Raw genomic sequence first — 15144 nt, forward strand, 5'->3', positions numbered from 1 at the left:
GATTGTTTCCATCATCAAGACATTGTGCTACATTGCGGAGGAAAGCACACAATCGGAGTAAAATTATTTAACTCAGCAGTGTTCAAGTTACGCTCTCCGAAATTGTAGACAAATTCTGAATCGTGTTTGCTGCCTTTTTTTATTTTTTGTTCTTTTTTGATTAAGGATTAATGATCCTTATGGCAATGCTTATTTTGACATTGTTTTCGGTTCAGTATTTAAAGTTCAGTGCTTGGTATTTTCTCAATTATAAAGAACTACTTTGCAATGGCTTATGACCCATGAGTTTGGCTGACAATTAAGATATTAAGATTAGGAACAACTTTGCAACGTTTTATCTCTGCGTCCTCCTCTAAGTCTGTCCTTTCAATCTGCCTTTTCAGTTTGGTCGCCGCACTACCTTTGCTTTATTCTGTTGTGCTGGCTGGCAGGAGATTTAAGAAGGCGACTGGAAAAAATGATGTAAACAATAAATAAATATATACATAAATAAATAAATAAATACATACATACATAAAATACATACATAAAATTCATATTTTAAATGTTCTTTATTTTAGATATTTTAGTATAGTCGATAGATAGATAGATAGATAGATAGATAGATAGATAGATAGATAGATAGATAGATAGATAGATAGATAGATAGATAGATATTAATTTTAGTGCAGAGAAAGATAATAGGTGAATAGGAAGATGGCAAAAGGCACTCTATAATAGAAAGACAGAAAGTGAAAGGCACTATATAATTGGTGTATATACATATGATAAAAGGTGCTAGATAGACAGATAGATACAAAAGGCACTATATGATTGATAGATAGATAGAAAAGGCACTATATGATTGATAGATAGATAGATAGATAGATAGATAGATAGATAGATAGATAGATATTAATTTTAGTGCAGAGAAAGATAATAGGTAAATAGGCAGATGATACATTTGATAGATGTGTAAAAAGCCATAGATGTGTAAGGCACTATATAATAGATTTAAGAGAGATGGTGTAGTAGGCAAGATTACAAATTTTGATAGATTAACAATTAAGAAATGCATTGTGTTGGATAGATAGATAGATAGATAGAAAAGGCACTATATGATAGATAGATAGATAGATAGATAGATAGATAGATAGATAGATAGATAGATATTAATTTTAGTGCAGAGAAAGATAATAGGTGAATAGGAAGATGGTAAAAGGCACTCTATAATAGAAAGACAGAAAGTGAAAGGCACTATATAATCGATATATATACATATGATAAAAGGTGCTAGATAGACAGATAGATACAAAAGGCACTATATGATAGATAGATAGATAGATAGATAGATAGAAAATGCACCATATGATTGATTGATAGATAGATAGATAGATAGATAGATATGAAAGGCACTATATGATAGATTTAAGAGAGATGGTGTAGTAGGCAAGATTACAAATTTTGATAGATTAACAATTAAGAAATGCATTGTGTTGGATAGATAGATAGATAGAAAAGGCACTATTAGATAGATAGATAGATAGATATTAATTTTAGTGCAGAGAAAGATAATAGGTAAATAGGCAGATGATACATTTGATAGATGTGTAAAAAGCCATAGATGTGTAAGGCACTATATAATCGATGTATATACATATGATAAAAGGTGCTAGATAGACAAATAGATACAAAAGGCACTATATGATAGATAGATAGATAGATATGAAAGGCACTATATGATAGATTTAAGAGAGATGGTGTAGTAGGCAAGATTACAAATTTTGATAGATTAACAATTAAGAAATGCATTGTGTTGGATAGATAGATAGATAGATAGATAGATAGATAGATAGAAAAGGCACTATATGATAGATAGATAGATAGATAGATAGATAGAAAAGGCACTATATGATAGATAGATAGATAGATAGATAGATAGATAGATAGATAGATAGATAGATAGATAGATAGATATTAATTTTAGTGCAGAGAAAGATAATAGGTAAATAGGCAGATGATACATTTGATAGATGTGTAAAAAGCCATAGATGTGTAAGGCACTATATGATAGATTTTAGTTTTTTTTTTTTGTCTCCAGGAGAAAAAAATAACTATTTAAAGGAGCTCAAAAAAATAAATATTTTAACAAACACAATTATTAAAAAAAAGAAAAAGACTTTGCTCGATCCTTTGTATTATTCGGTTTCGATTTAGTACTTTATTGTAATACCAATGGACCGCTTTCATGGGTGACGAGAAGCACAACTGCTATTGAGAGCTAAGCCAACACCTGCAGACAGCTGAGTGTTACCGTTTTTAAGAAGAATAAATTATTCACCATTTTTCCTTTTTGGATTCTTTAGTACACTGTAGTTTTCACTTCTGTTTATCCAGACACATGCACAACAAATTAAGCGCATGAAGAGGCTCATGTATTTGCAGAAATAAAAAATAGGAAGAAGGCGCTTGGTGCGCTTTTAACTCTCGGGCTCTGTATTGTGGAGGCCCCCGACGGATTTGCTCTGCTCTGACCTGCCTTATCAAACCTTGTTGGAGTTGAACTTGTGAAGTTTAAATGTATTACGATCAGAAACCCCTGCCGAGTGGTGTGTGGCTCGAGCTGGAATTCTGCTTAACCTACAGCATAACCTAACAAGTCAAGAAGTCGAGAATTTAGAGATGAGACTTTTCCTAAGCCAAGTCGTTGTTTTGTAAATGAACAACATAAATACCTTTTGAGAGCATGAAATCATGCTGGTTAAGTGGGGGCGCGATCACGTAACGTACATGAGTTGTTATGAATATTTCTGTCAGAACGATATTTTTAGGAGTTTGTCCAGCGTTTCTAAAGCATTCCGCCTATATGGGATTTGCGTGCCAATCTCTGTCTGAACGCCATCTTCTTCTTTTGTTCAGCTTTTAACACGTTTGCAAAGTCTGGGCCAGTTCGGTCCGTTCTCTTAATCCGAAATGCTTAATAAATAAGGGCACTGGATTCTATTTCTAGTTCAGTTACTGCCTGTGCAGAGCGTGCAAATCCTCCATGAATAGTGTGTTATATATTCTATTAACATGGCGACAAAATAGTGTGCGTTTTCCGTTTGGAAATTCGGTTTTCTGTCACATTTAGACAAAGTAACAGCTCTAGACTGTGATAATGAGGAGATGGCATCTTTGACGGATATTTGAACAGAATTACCCAGTGGTAAGCAGAAACAGAAATCACAGGTTCCTGGGGCAAACGGACCAAAAGTGAAGTATAGAAGTAGTACTTGAATGTGATAAATTGTCCCGGAATGACAAACCTTACTTTACGATGGACATGTGCAGTGTCCAGGTTGGGTCCTTTCCTTGTGCATCGAGTTTATCTCTTCAGTTTCACTCACATGGCATTCAGAAAATGAACTTTTGAATGAACGGGTGGATGTGCGTGTGTTGTGTGTATGTGATACTGATCTAGGAGACAGTTGCACTAATGACTGTGCTTTTGTGTTGTCCTGGCAATAAAAACAAACAAACAAATAAAGAAAGAAAAAATTTGCAAAAATCAAGTTTTTTATTCTAAAATAGTTTTTTTTTGTTTGGGTTATGAGAAGTGTTATTTATATAAGAGTGTTTTTGTTTTGTTTTTAGGGGGTGGGACAAAAAAGGCAAATTAAACGAGAATGACACCTGCCTCTTACAACAAAGGCAAACCATGAAGTCCTCACGTGTCTCACTCAACTGGCTTTTCTTGCACTTAATGGGCAGGTGGTGTGCCATACTGGACTCTTAAACCAATGGGGTCTCCAACAAACTTAGGAACCTTGAACAAGAAACATTACCTGTATGGGTTTCAATTGTCAAAAATACACACAAACTGCAGCATCTGTACTGCTAATACAGCAGAGGTGTGTAAAGAAACACTACTGGGGCTCATTTACACCAACTGCAATGCACCTTTATAGCACCTCACTGGGACAGTGACCACGACTGCTCTTTCTATCTTCATCAGAAGTTTTCTTTCATTTTAATTATTCTGTGTATTTGAGAGGCAGTTTGCCATTATCATAATATTTATTGAGCTATGGAACCAAATTTTACCTGGAAACTAACAAAGTGCTTTTCTTCCATAGATCTATATCTATGGTACCTTTCATTTTCTATTCCTCAGTCTATGTCTGTCATTATATAGTGCCTTTCATATCTATCTCTCTATTATTAAAAAGTGTTTCTTCTATCTATCTATCTATCTATCTATCTATCTATCTATCTATCTATCTATCTATCTATCTATCTATCTATCCAACACAATGCATTTCTTAATTGTTAATCTATCAAAATTTGTAATCCTGCCTACTACACCATCTCTCTTAAATCTATCATATAGTGCCTTTAATATCTATCTATCTATCTATCTATCTATCTATCTATCTATCTATCTATCTATCTATCTATCTATCCAACACAATGCATTTCTTAATTGTTAATCTATCAAAATTTGTAATCCTGCCTACTACACCATCTCTCTTAAATCTATCATATAGTGCCTTCCATATCTATCTATCTATCTATCTATCTATCTATCTATCTATCTATCTATCTATCTATCTATCTATCTATCTATCTATCTATCTATCTATCCAACACAATGCATTTCTTAATTGTTAATCTATCAAAATTTGTAATCCTGCCTACTACACCATCTCTCTTAAATCTATCATATAGTGCCTTTCATATCTATCTATCTATCTATTCTATCTATCTATCTATCTATCTATCTAATCCTGCCTACTATACTAAAATTAATATCTATCTATCTATCTATCTATCTATCTATCTATCTATCTATCTATCTATCTATCTATCTATCTATCTATCTATCTATCTATCTAATGCCTTCCATATCTATCTATCTATCTATCTATCTATCTATCTATCTATCTATCTATCTATCTATCATAGTGCCTTTAATATCTATACATCTATCCAGTATATTTATATTTAGGTATATACAGTGTATAGTATAGTATTCAATACCTAAACCCTAACTGCCATCGTCTCCTTGGTTTACTTCTCTGTTTTCTCAGAGCTGTGCCACGTTGCCAGTCATCATTCCCATAACTTGTTGACTCAAATGACCCCCACAATGCGTTATTCATCCGCCCAGCGGTTAAGACAAAAAGAATGGAACCTGAGGACTTTAGCAGGTGTACAGAATAATGAGACATCCCATAATAAAAACATTAATGTTACAAAAGTTATTATACATTTGTGATGGTGGCTTCATAATGTGATGAGTACGAGAATAAAACGCATATATTGTGGTTACAATGAGGTTTCAGTTTTAAAATGTGCCGGGGTGTTTAAGAACCGATACTGTTAATTGATTATTGAAGATTAGCACCATAATGATGTTACCTAAATAGCATTTCTTCTTCTTCTTCTTACTAATTACTACTACTATACTACTACTACTACTACTAATAATAATAATAATAATAATAATAATAATAATAATAATTTTCCTGTGTATGTTTTACCTTATGTGTTTTGGCTTTGGCAGCATAACACCAGTTTCTGTTGATTATTAATTCACTTTATAAAACCCCCGTTCGACAGGTTATGCGGTGATGTGTCCGAAAGCCCATTCATAATCCACCACTGCCGTCTTTGTGCTGCAAGTGCCACAACAAAGCGCCGTTTTACAGCTACAGTGGCAGCTAAGGACTGTACAAATGATCGTATGTTTTAGAAATGCCAATGGCTTACCCATATGGCATAAGGCGAATTGTAACCGTGCTCTTAATATGTTGTTTTAACAAAAAGTAAAAAAGTCGAGAGAGACGGTTTTCCGTGAGATTGTAAAGTCGGCTCAAACACAGGAGGCAGAGCTAAGAAGACTAAAGCGGTCCATAGGACGTCCCCCTAGCGTAGAGAATATGCAAATACAGTCGTATTCTTCTGCTGATCACCTTCGCCTCTGCGCTTTATTTCCAAATAGAACCTTACAATCCTTATCCTTCATATTTACGATGATAATATTATGCTGCTATCCGTTAAGGGAAAGAGAGCAAACAAAGTCAGTGCTTCTAGAAAGAGCCGCCATCCTTTAACGGCGCCACGATCGGTTAACATCTTCAGCGTGGGAGCAAAGCAGCCAAGACCAGCAATATTTGCAATCTTGATATTACTGATAACCACAATAAAGAACAAAAAAGATCGGATAAGCGTTCGTCATTGTTAACGAACAGTATTAGAAAAGCGACATATAGATAGAAGTGACGGTACACGACGGTGTTATGCTGTTCCTGGGACATATTTCCGTTAAAATAAAGAAATCGGCTTTGATATCTTTGGATCAGAGGAAGGTTGTTTAAGGAGCCAAAAACAGGGAAAGCATCACACGGCTGGACACCGCTGTTCTTCAAAAAAGATTTATCTCACTAAAGGATGCATCTTTTTAGCACGATTTTTCTACTACTCATGTTAGGAATCGGACCGAGTGAGGTAAGACGAGCGATTCATTTCATCTTATATGTTACCTGCCTAGGCATAAATAAATCTGGCAGACAATGTTAAAGAAAAGTGCTCGAGTCATTGCAGCCTAGTGCCCAGGAGCTTTTCGGCGGAGTCGTGCCGGTTGGCTTGTGTTACTGTGACTGCCAAGCATTGTCTTCTTGTCGTTCAGTTTCTTTACTCAAGGCTCCAGTGCCAACCTTTTTTTATCTCCACGAGATTGTTGTGTTCTGTGCAAAAGAGAGGTCATCCTTTCGCCGATGTTATCTTGTGTTGTCGATATGAATATTGCGAATATTTTATACTGGCACTAACTACTCGACGCCGGGCATTTCGCTGCAGCCAGCATGAAGATCACGGCACCGGGAAAAATGGCACATTCATCTTAGCGGTTGTTGGTAATACAGCTGTATGAGGTTCAGCCTTTCACAAACACACATGCTTCAGATAGGATTATCAGAATATAATTGCTGTTCTGCTCGGGCAGTATCGTGTCAGGGTTTCTGCATCTGGCGCTTTTCCATGCCTCGCTTTTTTTAAATTGCAACCAATGATTTGCTGGAGTAAAGGATTTCGAGACATGTGAACTTAAAGCAAACCTCGTGGCGAAGAAAACTCAATTAACGCGTCTGAGTGGCGAAGTTTAGAAAGAAACGTTTCAGCCTTTTTGTTGTAAACTTTCTTTTATAAAGTTGGTCTTGGTTTACTGGTAGCAATTGTACTGTGCAGACCACAAACCAGGTAATACTTTGACGTAACATTGTGGCAAATAATAATAATTGTCATTATATATTAAATATATCTATTTTATACCGCCTTTCATTATCTGTCTAGCCATTTATCTAGCTATCTCGAAGCTGCATCTATTTATGTATCTCTCTATGAGATGGATAAAGGATCTATCTATCTATCTATCTATCTATCTATCTATCTATCTATCTATCTATCTATCTATCTATCTATCTGTTATATCGTGCCTTTCACTTTCTGTCTATCTATTATATAGTGCCTTTCACCATCTATCTATCTATCTATCTATCTATCTATCTATGCATCTATTATATAGTGCCTTTCACTTTCTATCTATCTCTTATCAATTATATAGTGCCTTTCAATCTATCTATCTATCTATCTATCTATCTATCTATCTATCTATCTATCTATCTATCTAGTTCCTTTCAATATATATCTATCTATTATATAGTGCCTTTCACTATCTATCTATTATATAGTGCCTTTTACTATCAGTCTATCGAGTTCGTACTGTCTTTCATGTTAGTAAATATATCTACCACTGCACGTGGTTTCAATGTACTTAGTTCTGTCAATTTAAAATTCTGACACCGTGATTTGAGAATGCAGGTATTTTCTTTTCATTCGAGCGGGTGTTGATTAACATGCTATATAAAATAAGCATTTGACCGTTATCACCCACAGCTTTTCATTAGTATTATTTCTTCAAAGATACGATCGAGTTGTTTCTTTAATGACTTTTCATTCCTATTAGATGCTTTCTGTGTAGACATTGAAGTCAACCCAATCCAACGAAACAAACAGAAATTCCGAAAGTTTCTTGACATGCTTTCAATGATCTGTAGCGTAGTCAGTGGTAATTTATTACTATATTGTTATCCTTGTGTCAAGACAGTCAGTCGCTTTTCTTATTCATTCTTATTTTACTGTACCCTGATGTACCAAATATCTGATGCGCTGCGGTGTAGCGTCTTCTTTTTGGTTTAACATACAAACCTGGCCTATCTAATTATCTGTCATATAGTGTCTTTCACTGTATATCTATCTGTTCATTTATTCCAAAATAAACTTCTACAGATGGATGTAAAATAGGTGAATAAAACATTAGCAAAGTAAAACGACAGTGTGGTATCTCCTTAAAATTCCCTCCACCTGAGTTGAGTTTTAATCTTTAAAAATTGTAAACTTATTATAAGGCACTTTCTTCATTTCAATGAGTGTACTGCATTACAGCTTCTACTCAGTGCAATGAGCGGCAGGCAGTGTGGCGCATGTGGCGCAGGCTTTGGAGTTCAGTCCGTGATGTTGTCGGTTCAGGTCCCGTTATAGACACAGTGTCGCTTCCCCTTCCTGTATGTGCTCCTGGGTGGGACATAAGTGATATTTCCAGCTGTATCTCTCCAAAGATGGGAGTCGTCTTGGACGAAAGCGTCGGGTTTTTTTTTTTATAATCGTTCAAACATATGGCAGTCCTATTATTACGAGTCAAGTTAACGCTGCTAATTAGACCCTGTCAGCACTACATCCCAGACATCAGGTGTGATTAACAACAACGCGACTTATTGTTAAAGCGCTGCGAAACGCATACGAGGAGAAGTAAGCGATGCTGCCTCGCGAATCCAGCGTTCTGGGTACAAACCCCACACCCTGCCGTTGTCTGAGCGGAGTCGGCACATCCTCCTCGTGACTTCAGGTGCTCGGTTATTCCTTCCAAGTTAGGTTAATCGAGGGGGTGTGTGAGTGAATGGACTCTGCGATATTCTTCTCCAAGGGATGCGGATCCTGCCTCGTTCCTGATGCTGCCGGCGATGCGCAATCTGGGTTTGGCTTAAGCGACTTTAAGAACCTTGTATTTTTAAATGCACTCAAATAGTATTCTGGAGAATGATTATATGGTCTCCCGGTGTGGCAATAGTTACTGTTTTTAGGCCCGGTCTTGCAATCATTCCCCGCCCCCTGTGATCCTGAATATGCGGGTTCAAAAATTGATCGGCACGTTGGTGCAGTGGTTAGCGCTGCTGCTTTATTAAACTCTTTTCTGGGCAACAATGTCAGCTTATAGTAAATGAGACCAGTTCACAGCTGTATTTGTTTTACTTGCATTCTTCAGATATTCTACCTCCTAAAATTTCAGGTTGATCCGTAAACTATGATTGGCCACATGTGCACAGCAAAATCGTCAGTGCTATAAATTAAACCTTAGATGCTTACGAGTAGCCCTTAAAGTATATGTCACTTAGTATTTGATGAACGCCCTTATTCAAAGCGACTTGAAGCATTTGAGTGGTACAATTAGGTACGTTTCTTTGGCTGAGTTGGGGTGCAGACACATGAAGTGACTTACATGATTACTTAGTGTCACTAGGGGGATTTGAAACAGCGGCTTAAAGTTCAAAGCCTTAACTAGTACGCCACACGGCCAGCGTGTATGTATGGGATGTTCACAGTTATCATTGCTAACCTTTGCAATGTGAGCGTATGCGCGTATAGTGTCGAATTTCCTTGTAATGAGAATGGCTGCGGTTTCGCATATACCTGTACATGTGTATTGTATTATTTACTCATACGCTTCCATTTGCTGAACACACTATGGTCCACATTTTGAGCACTGTCAGGGAAGCCCTTCTCGGCAATAAAACTTGCATTCAAATTGGGCACGGCACTCACACTTTCTCATATTGGGAATATATCGCGAGCCGCTAATTAGCCTGCATGTATCTGAAGCATATGAAATGCATATTAAAAAGCGGAGGCACGCGGGGACAGAGAACATGGTATTACAGTATATTTAAGAATTTCTTAACCCGTTTATGAGCGGCATTGTCGTATATGTCAGCTTATCTCGGCAAACAGTGAGCGCAAGAAAATCTGCATTGGGCACCAGTTCAGGGCAGGGCGAACTCAACCAGCCATACTACGGCCAATCAGGGAACGCCCACTCATGTAACCTGTGGGTGTTTGGGAAGAAACCGACGTGGAGAACATACAAACTGCACGAAGCGCGTTTGGGGCTAACGCCTGTATTCTCATTGTAAGGTAGCAGCGCTATTATATTATATTATATGATATTATATTATATGATATGATATGATATGATATGATATGATATGATATTATATTATATTATATTATATTATATTATATTATATTATATTATATTATCCAACGGCATGGTGGCGCAGTGGGTAGCGCTGCTGCCTCGCAGTTAGAAGACCCGGGTTTGCTTCCCGGGTCCTCCCTGCGTGGAGTTTGCATGTTCTCCCCGTGTCTGTGTGTGTTTCCTCCGGGTACTCCGGTTTCCTTCCAAAGACATGCAGGTTAGGTGTTTTGGCGATTCTAAATTGTCCCTAGGGTGTTCTTGGTGTGTGTGTGCGCGCCCTGCGGTTGGCTGGCCCCCTGCCCGGTCAGGGCGCCAGTCCACCGCATTATATTATATTATATTATATTATATTATATTATATTATATTATATTATATTATATTATATTATATTATCCAAGCCCCGCTATGTAAATTCTATTCCATCACGCATATTATACAGGGTGCCCACAAAAACACTCCTTTATTTTAAATGGTTACAAAATCAAAACTTATTGGAATATATTTATAAATAAGATGACAGCAAATACATTAACTCAAAACATTTCTTCTTTTCTACAACTTTCTGAGGTAGGTGACTACCCTCTCAAACAAGATGGGGCACCACCGCACTGGCATCTCGCTGTCCGTAATTTTCTCAATGAGCGCCTGCCAAACAGATGGATTGGTGGCGCTGGACAAAATGGTCAGGTGTTCCTCAAGTGGCCCCCAAGATCATCGGACATTATTGTGTGTGACTTTTTCCTTTTGGGGGTACGTGAAAGACAGAGTGTACGCACCTCCACTATTCCGCAACTATGGATGATCTGCAGGAACGCGTCTCTGAAGCTATAAACGCGATCACGCCGGATATGCTTCAGAGAGTCTGGTCCGACCTCGATCATCGCATCGATGTTTGCCGAGTAACAGGTGGGGCGCACATCGAGTGTATGTAACCAACAGATACCATCTATGAGTTGATGAAACTGTAGCCTCAATTGTGAAAGAATATTCTAATAAATTTTGATTTTGTAACCCTTTAAAATCAAGGAGTGTTTTTGTGGGCACCCTGTATTATGTTACAGAACAGGGACGCTCTGCCTGCGAAATTCCTCCAGAGGTCACTGAACACGCGTGGGAATGTGTAGTGTGTATATGTGTGTGTGTGTGTGTGTGAAAGTCTTGTGGATAGCTGCTTCATCACTAGTGGTCTCCATCAGAGGTTACACGCTTGTCTGAAGTTGTTGTGCGCGTAGTCTGGAGTTGCGGCCGCTTGGGTGATAAAGGCAGCGCAGTGGCAGCGCAGTACGTTAAGAGCTTAATTCTTATGGAAGAACTCAAGGGCACTGATCAGAGGATTTGAAACTCTTAACTGAAGACGTACTCTTGTCTCTTTCCTTTCCTTTCTTTCTTTCTTTCTTTCTTTCTTTCTTTCTTCTGGCTGTCTCCTGTACTTAAAGGGTGCTAGATCTTTAAAGTCCCACCATGGCTCCTCTGAGACAGTGGTCTGTTGCTACGAACCATTTTCAGATGGTCTATGTGGGGACGGTGGCGCTGCTGCCTCATAACAAGCAGAGTGGGGTTCAACTCGCGGGTATTTCTTGCATGTGTGCTTGCATGCTCTCCAAGTGTTCATTCTCTAAAATAAAGGTGCCAAAGTAATTTTTCAGTGTAATTCCAAAGGGAGACCTTTTTGATCCCCCATTGAAGGTCCCAGAATAAAAACCGTTTATTTAGATTTGTTAATGGTTTCAGTGAGTTGATGATGACAGATTTGTGAAACGTCAGTGGGTTAACAGGACGTTTGTTGTATACAATAACATGAGCAGATTTTCTTGATCTGACAGTATTCTGTTAATCTACTAAAAAAAACGCTTTGTCTGTTTATTAAGAACTTTTCCAAAGCCCAAAGACCCCCTTCCCATAATGCAATACTCCTTTGTCAAGCAATGGGTCTATGAGGAACCACACAACCCAATAAACTGCCATGAAAGAAGCAGTACATGTAGGAGTGCGAGCTTCCTCACGGTGTTCAGGTTTCGTTTCAGAGTACAAAGACCTACAGGTTAGATGGAATCAAAATGTTAAGTTGGCCCCTGAAATCTGTGCATGTTTGTGTGTTCACTCAGGGATGGACTTGATTGTACAGTTATTTTCTTCAAATAAAATAAGGTTAAAAAAAAATAGAAAATGATATGGTGTATACTGCAGTGGGTTGGAGCCCTGCCTGGGTTTGTTTCCTGCCTTGCGCCCTGTGTTGGCTGGGATTGGCTCCAGCAGACCCCTATGACCCTGTAGTTAGGATATAGGATAATGGATGGATGGATACGGTGTATATACACCGGCCACTTTATTAGGTACACCTTGCTAGTATCTGGTTGGACCCCCTTTTGTCTTCAGAATGGCTGTTATTCTTTATGGCATAAATTCAACAAGGTGCTGGAAACATTCATCAGGGATTTTGGTCCACATTAACATGTTAACATCACACAGTTGCTGCAGATTTGTCAGCTGTACGTCCATGATGCAAATCTCCCGTTCAACCACATCCTAAAGGCCATTTGAGTGCAGTGAACCCCTTGTCATGTTCAAGAGGCCAGTTTGAGATGAACTGAACTTTGTGAGATTGCGTGTTATCCTGCTGGAAGTCACCATCAGAAAATGAGTACACTGTGGTCATAAAGGGATGGACATGGTCAGGATAAATACTCAGGTAGGCTGTGGTATTTAAATGATGCTCAGTTGGTATTAAGGGGCCCAAAGTGTGCCAAGAAAATACCCCCCACATCATTACACCACCAGCACCACCAGCCTGAACCATTGATACAAGACAAGATGGATCCCTGCTTTCATGTTGTTGACGCCAAATTCTGATCCTACCATCCGAATGTCACAGCAGAAATTGACAATCGTCAGACCAGGAAACATTTTTCCAATCTTCTATTGTCCAATTTTGGTGATCCTGTGTGAATTGTAGCCTCAGTTGTCTGTTCTTAGCTGACAGGAGTGGCACGCACTGTGGTCTCCTGTTGCTGTAGCCCACCTGCTTCAAGGTTTGACATGTTATGCATTCAGAGATGCTCTTCTGCATACATCAGTTGTAACAAGTGCTTATTTGAGTTACTCTTGACTTTCTATATCTGCTCGAGCCAGTCTGGCCATTCTCCTCTGACCTGTGTCATTAACAAAACATTTTCACCCAGAGAGCTGCCACTCACTAGATATTTTCCCTTTTTCAAAATGTGAAAATCCCAGTACAACAGCAGGTTCTGAAATACTCAGACCAGCCTGTGTGGCACCAACATAAAAGGCCACGTTCAGAGTCACTTCAATCCCCTTTCTTCCCCATTCTGGTGCTCAGTTTGGACTTCAGCAGGTCGTCTTGACAACGTCTACAGGCCGAAATGCATTGAGTTGCTGCCCTGTGATTGGCTGATTAGATATTTGCGTTAAGAAGCGGTTGAACAGGTGTACCTAATAAAGTGGCCGGTGCGTGTGTATATGATGTATATATCATGGTGTAAGTGTGGGTATACATTTAATATGCACTCCACACCATGCATGCACATGAATTTATATTCAGGAAGACAAGATTTTCTTTCCAGTGGCAGCTGCACATTCTATTTCGGTTTATTTGTTGTATGTTTATGGATGTACCGTATTCAAATTTTCTTTGATTTGGAATATTTACAGAGCGCAATAAAAAGTCTGGTCAATCCAAGACATTGATGTGCCTTTAACTTTTCAGTATTTCTATCGGCAGCTTTTCGTGTCTTTTTACCGTAATACAGGTTAGTAGGTCACATTTATTTCCCAAATAGGAACAATAACAGGAGGTCAGTGATCATGCACAGGTCTTCTCTTTGTTTTACATCACGCTATCTTACAACTTTGTGCCTGTATTTTCTAAAATTGCAAAGATGAACTCGCTTGTGGCGTTTGGGGATAAACCGGCAGTTTTACCGTTTAATGGGTCATTAACCTTAAAGCGGACACAACGCCGTATGCCGTTTGTCAAACGTAGCTTCATCTGCCGTGCGCTGTAAACGCACAGTGACATCGATTCCTAAATCTTCTGTGTACGTGAAAGCGGCAGTGAGAACCGAATGACACGGCGAACGGGTGCATTCAGTGTGGGGTTGCCTTCACGGAACACGCGCTCGGCTTGTTAAGGGTCTCTAGATTGGCCTTGGATACATTTGTGCCTGAGCGTATCGTGAAAGGCTGGGCGCCAGTCCCGTCCAGTGTTAGCTCCTGCTTTACATCGTACGCTCTCGGCGATAGCAGATTTTTGAAAAAGCGGCTTCTTTTAAGATATTTTTCCTTGTCAATTATTATTATTGGGCGGCGCAGTGGGTAGCACTGCTGGCTTGCAGTTAGGAGACCCGGGTTCGCTTTCCGTGTCCGCCCTATGTGGGGTTTGCATGTTCTCCCCGTGTCTGCGTGGGTTTCCTCCCACAGTCCAAAGACATGCAGGTGAGGTGCATTGGCGATTCTAAATTGTGCTTTGTGTGTGTACGCGCGTCCTGCCCGAGGTTTGTTTCCTGCCATGCGCCGTGTGTTGGCGCGGGTTGGCTCCAGCAGACCCCCGTGACCCTGTAGTTAGGATATAGCGGGTTGGATGGTGAATGGATGGATGATTTCGTTCAAATAAAACAGTCATCAGCGTGTCCTCTTTTGTACCCTCACCTTGAGCAGTATTTGCCGCTTTTAAAGTAAATCGGCTGTCAAAAGACGCTTATCTAGAGAGATGGAGATCTCAGCCCCGGCTTCCCTCTGTTTGTGATTGCTTTCTGTCAGCGCCCGAGATCGATATACACGGCTTCTTCTGGGT

The 15144-nt window shown here is 39.0% G+C and overlaps 1 protein-coding gene across 1 annotated transcript in view; it reads left to right on the forward strand.

The window, feature by feature from the left end:
- The first annotated feature begins 5911 nt into the window (after window positions 1–5911).
- The window catches only part of olfm2a (olfactomedin 2a), a 515218-nt gene continuing 505985 nt past the window's right edge, over window positions 5912–15144 (forward strand). Inside the window, exon 1 of the mRNA XM_039772893.1 lies at window positions 5912–6471. Within this exon, the coding sequence (XP_039628827.1) occupies window positions 6415–6471 (57 nt within the window). The 5' untranslated portion in view covers window positions 5912–6414. The remainder of the gene's footprint in view (window positions 6472–15144) is intronic.

The sequence above is a fragment of the Polypterus senegalus genome, chromosome 12 (genome assembly GCF_016835505.1).
Source record: "Polypterus senegalus isolate Bchr_013 chromosome 12, ASM1683550v1, whole genome shotgun sequence".
In the NCBI taxonomy this organism is placed as follows: domain Eukaryota; kingdom Metazoa; phylum Chordata; class Cladistia; order Polypteriformes; family Polypteridae; genus Polypterus; species Polypterus senegalus.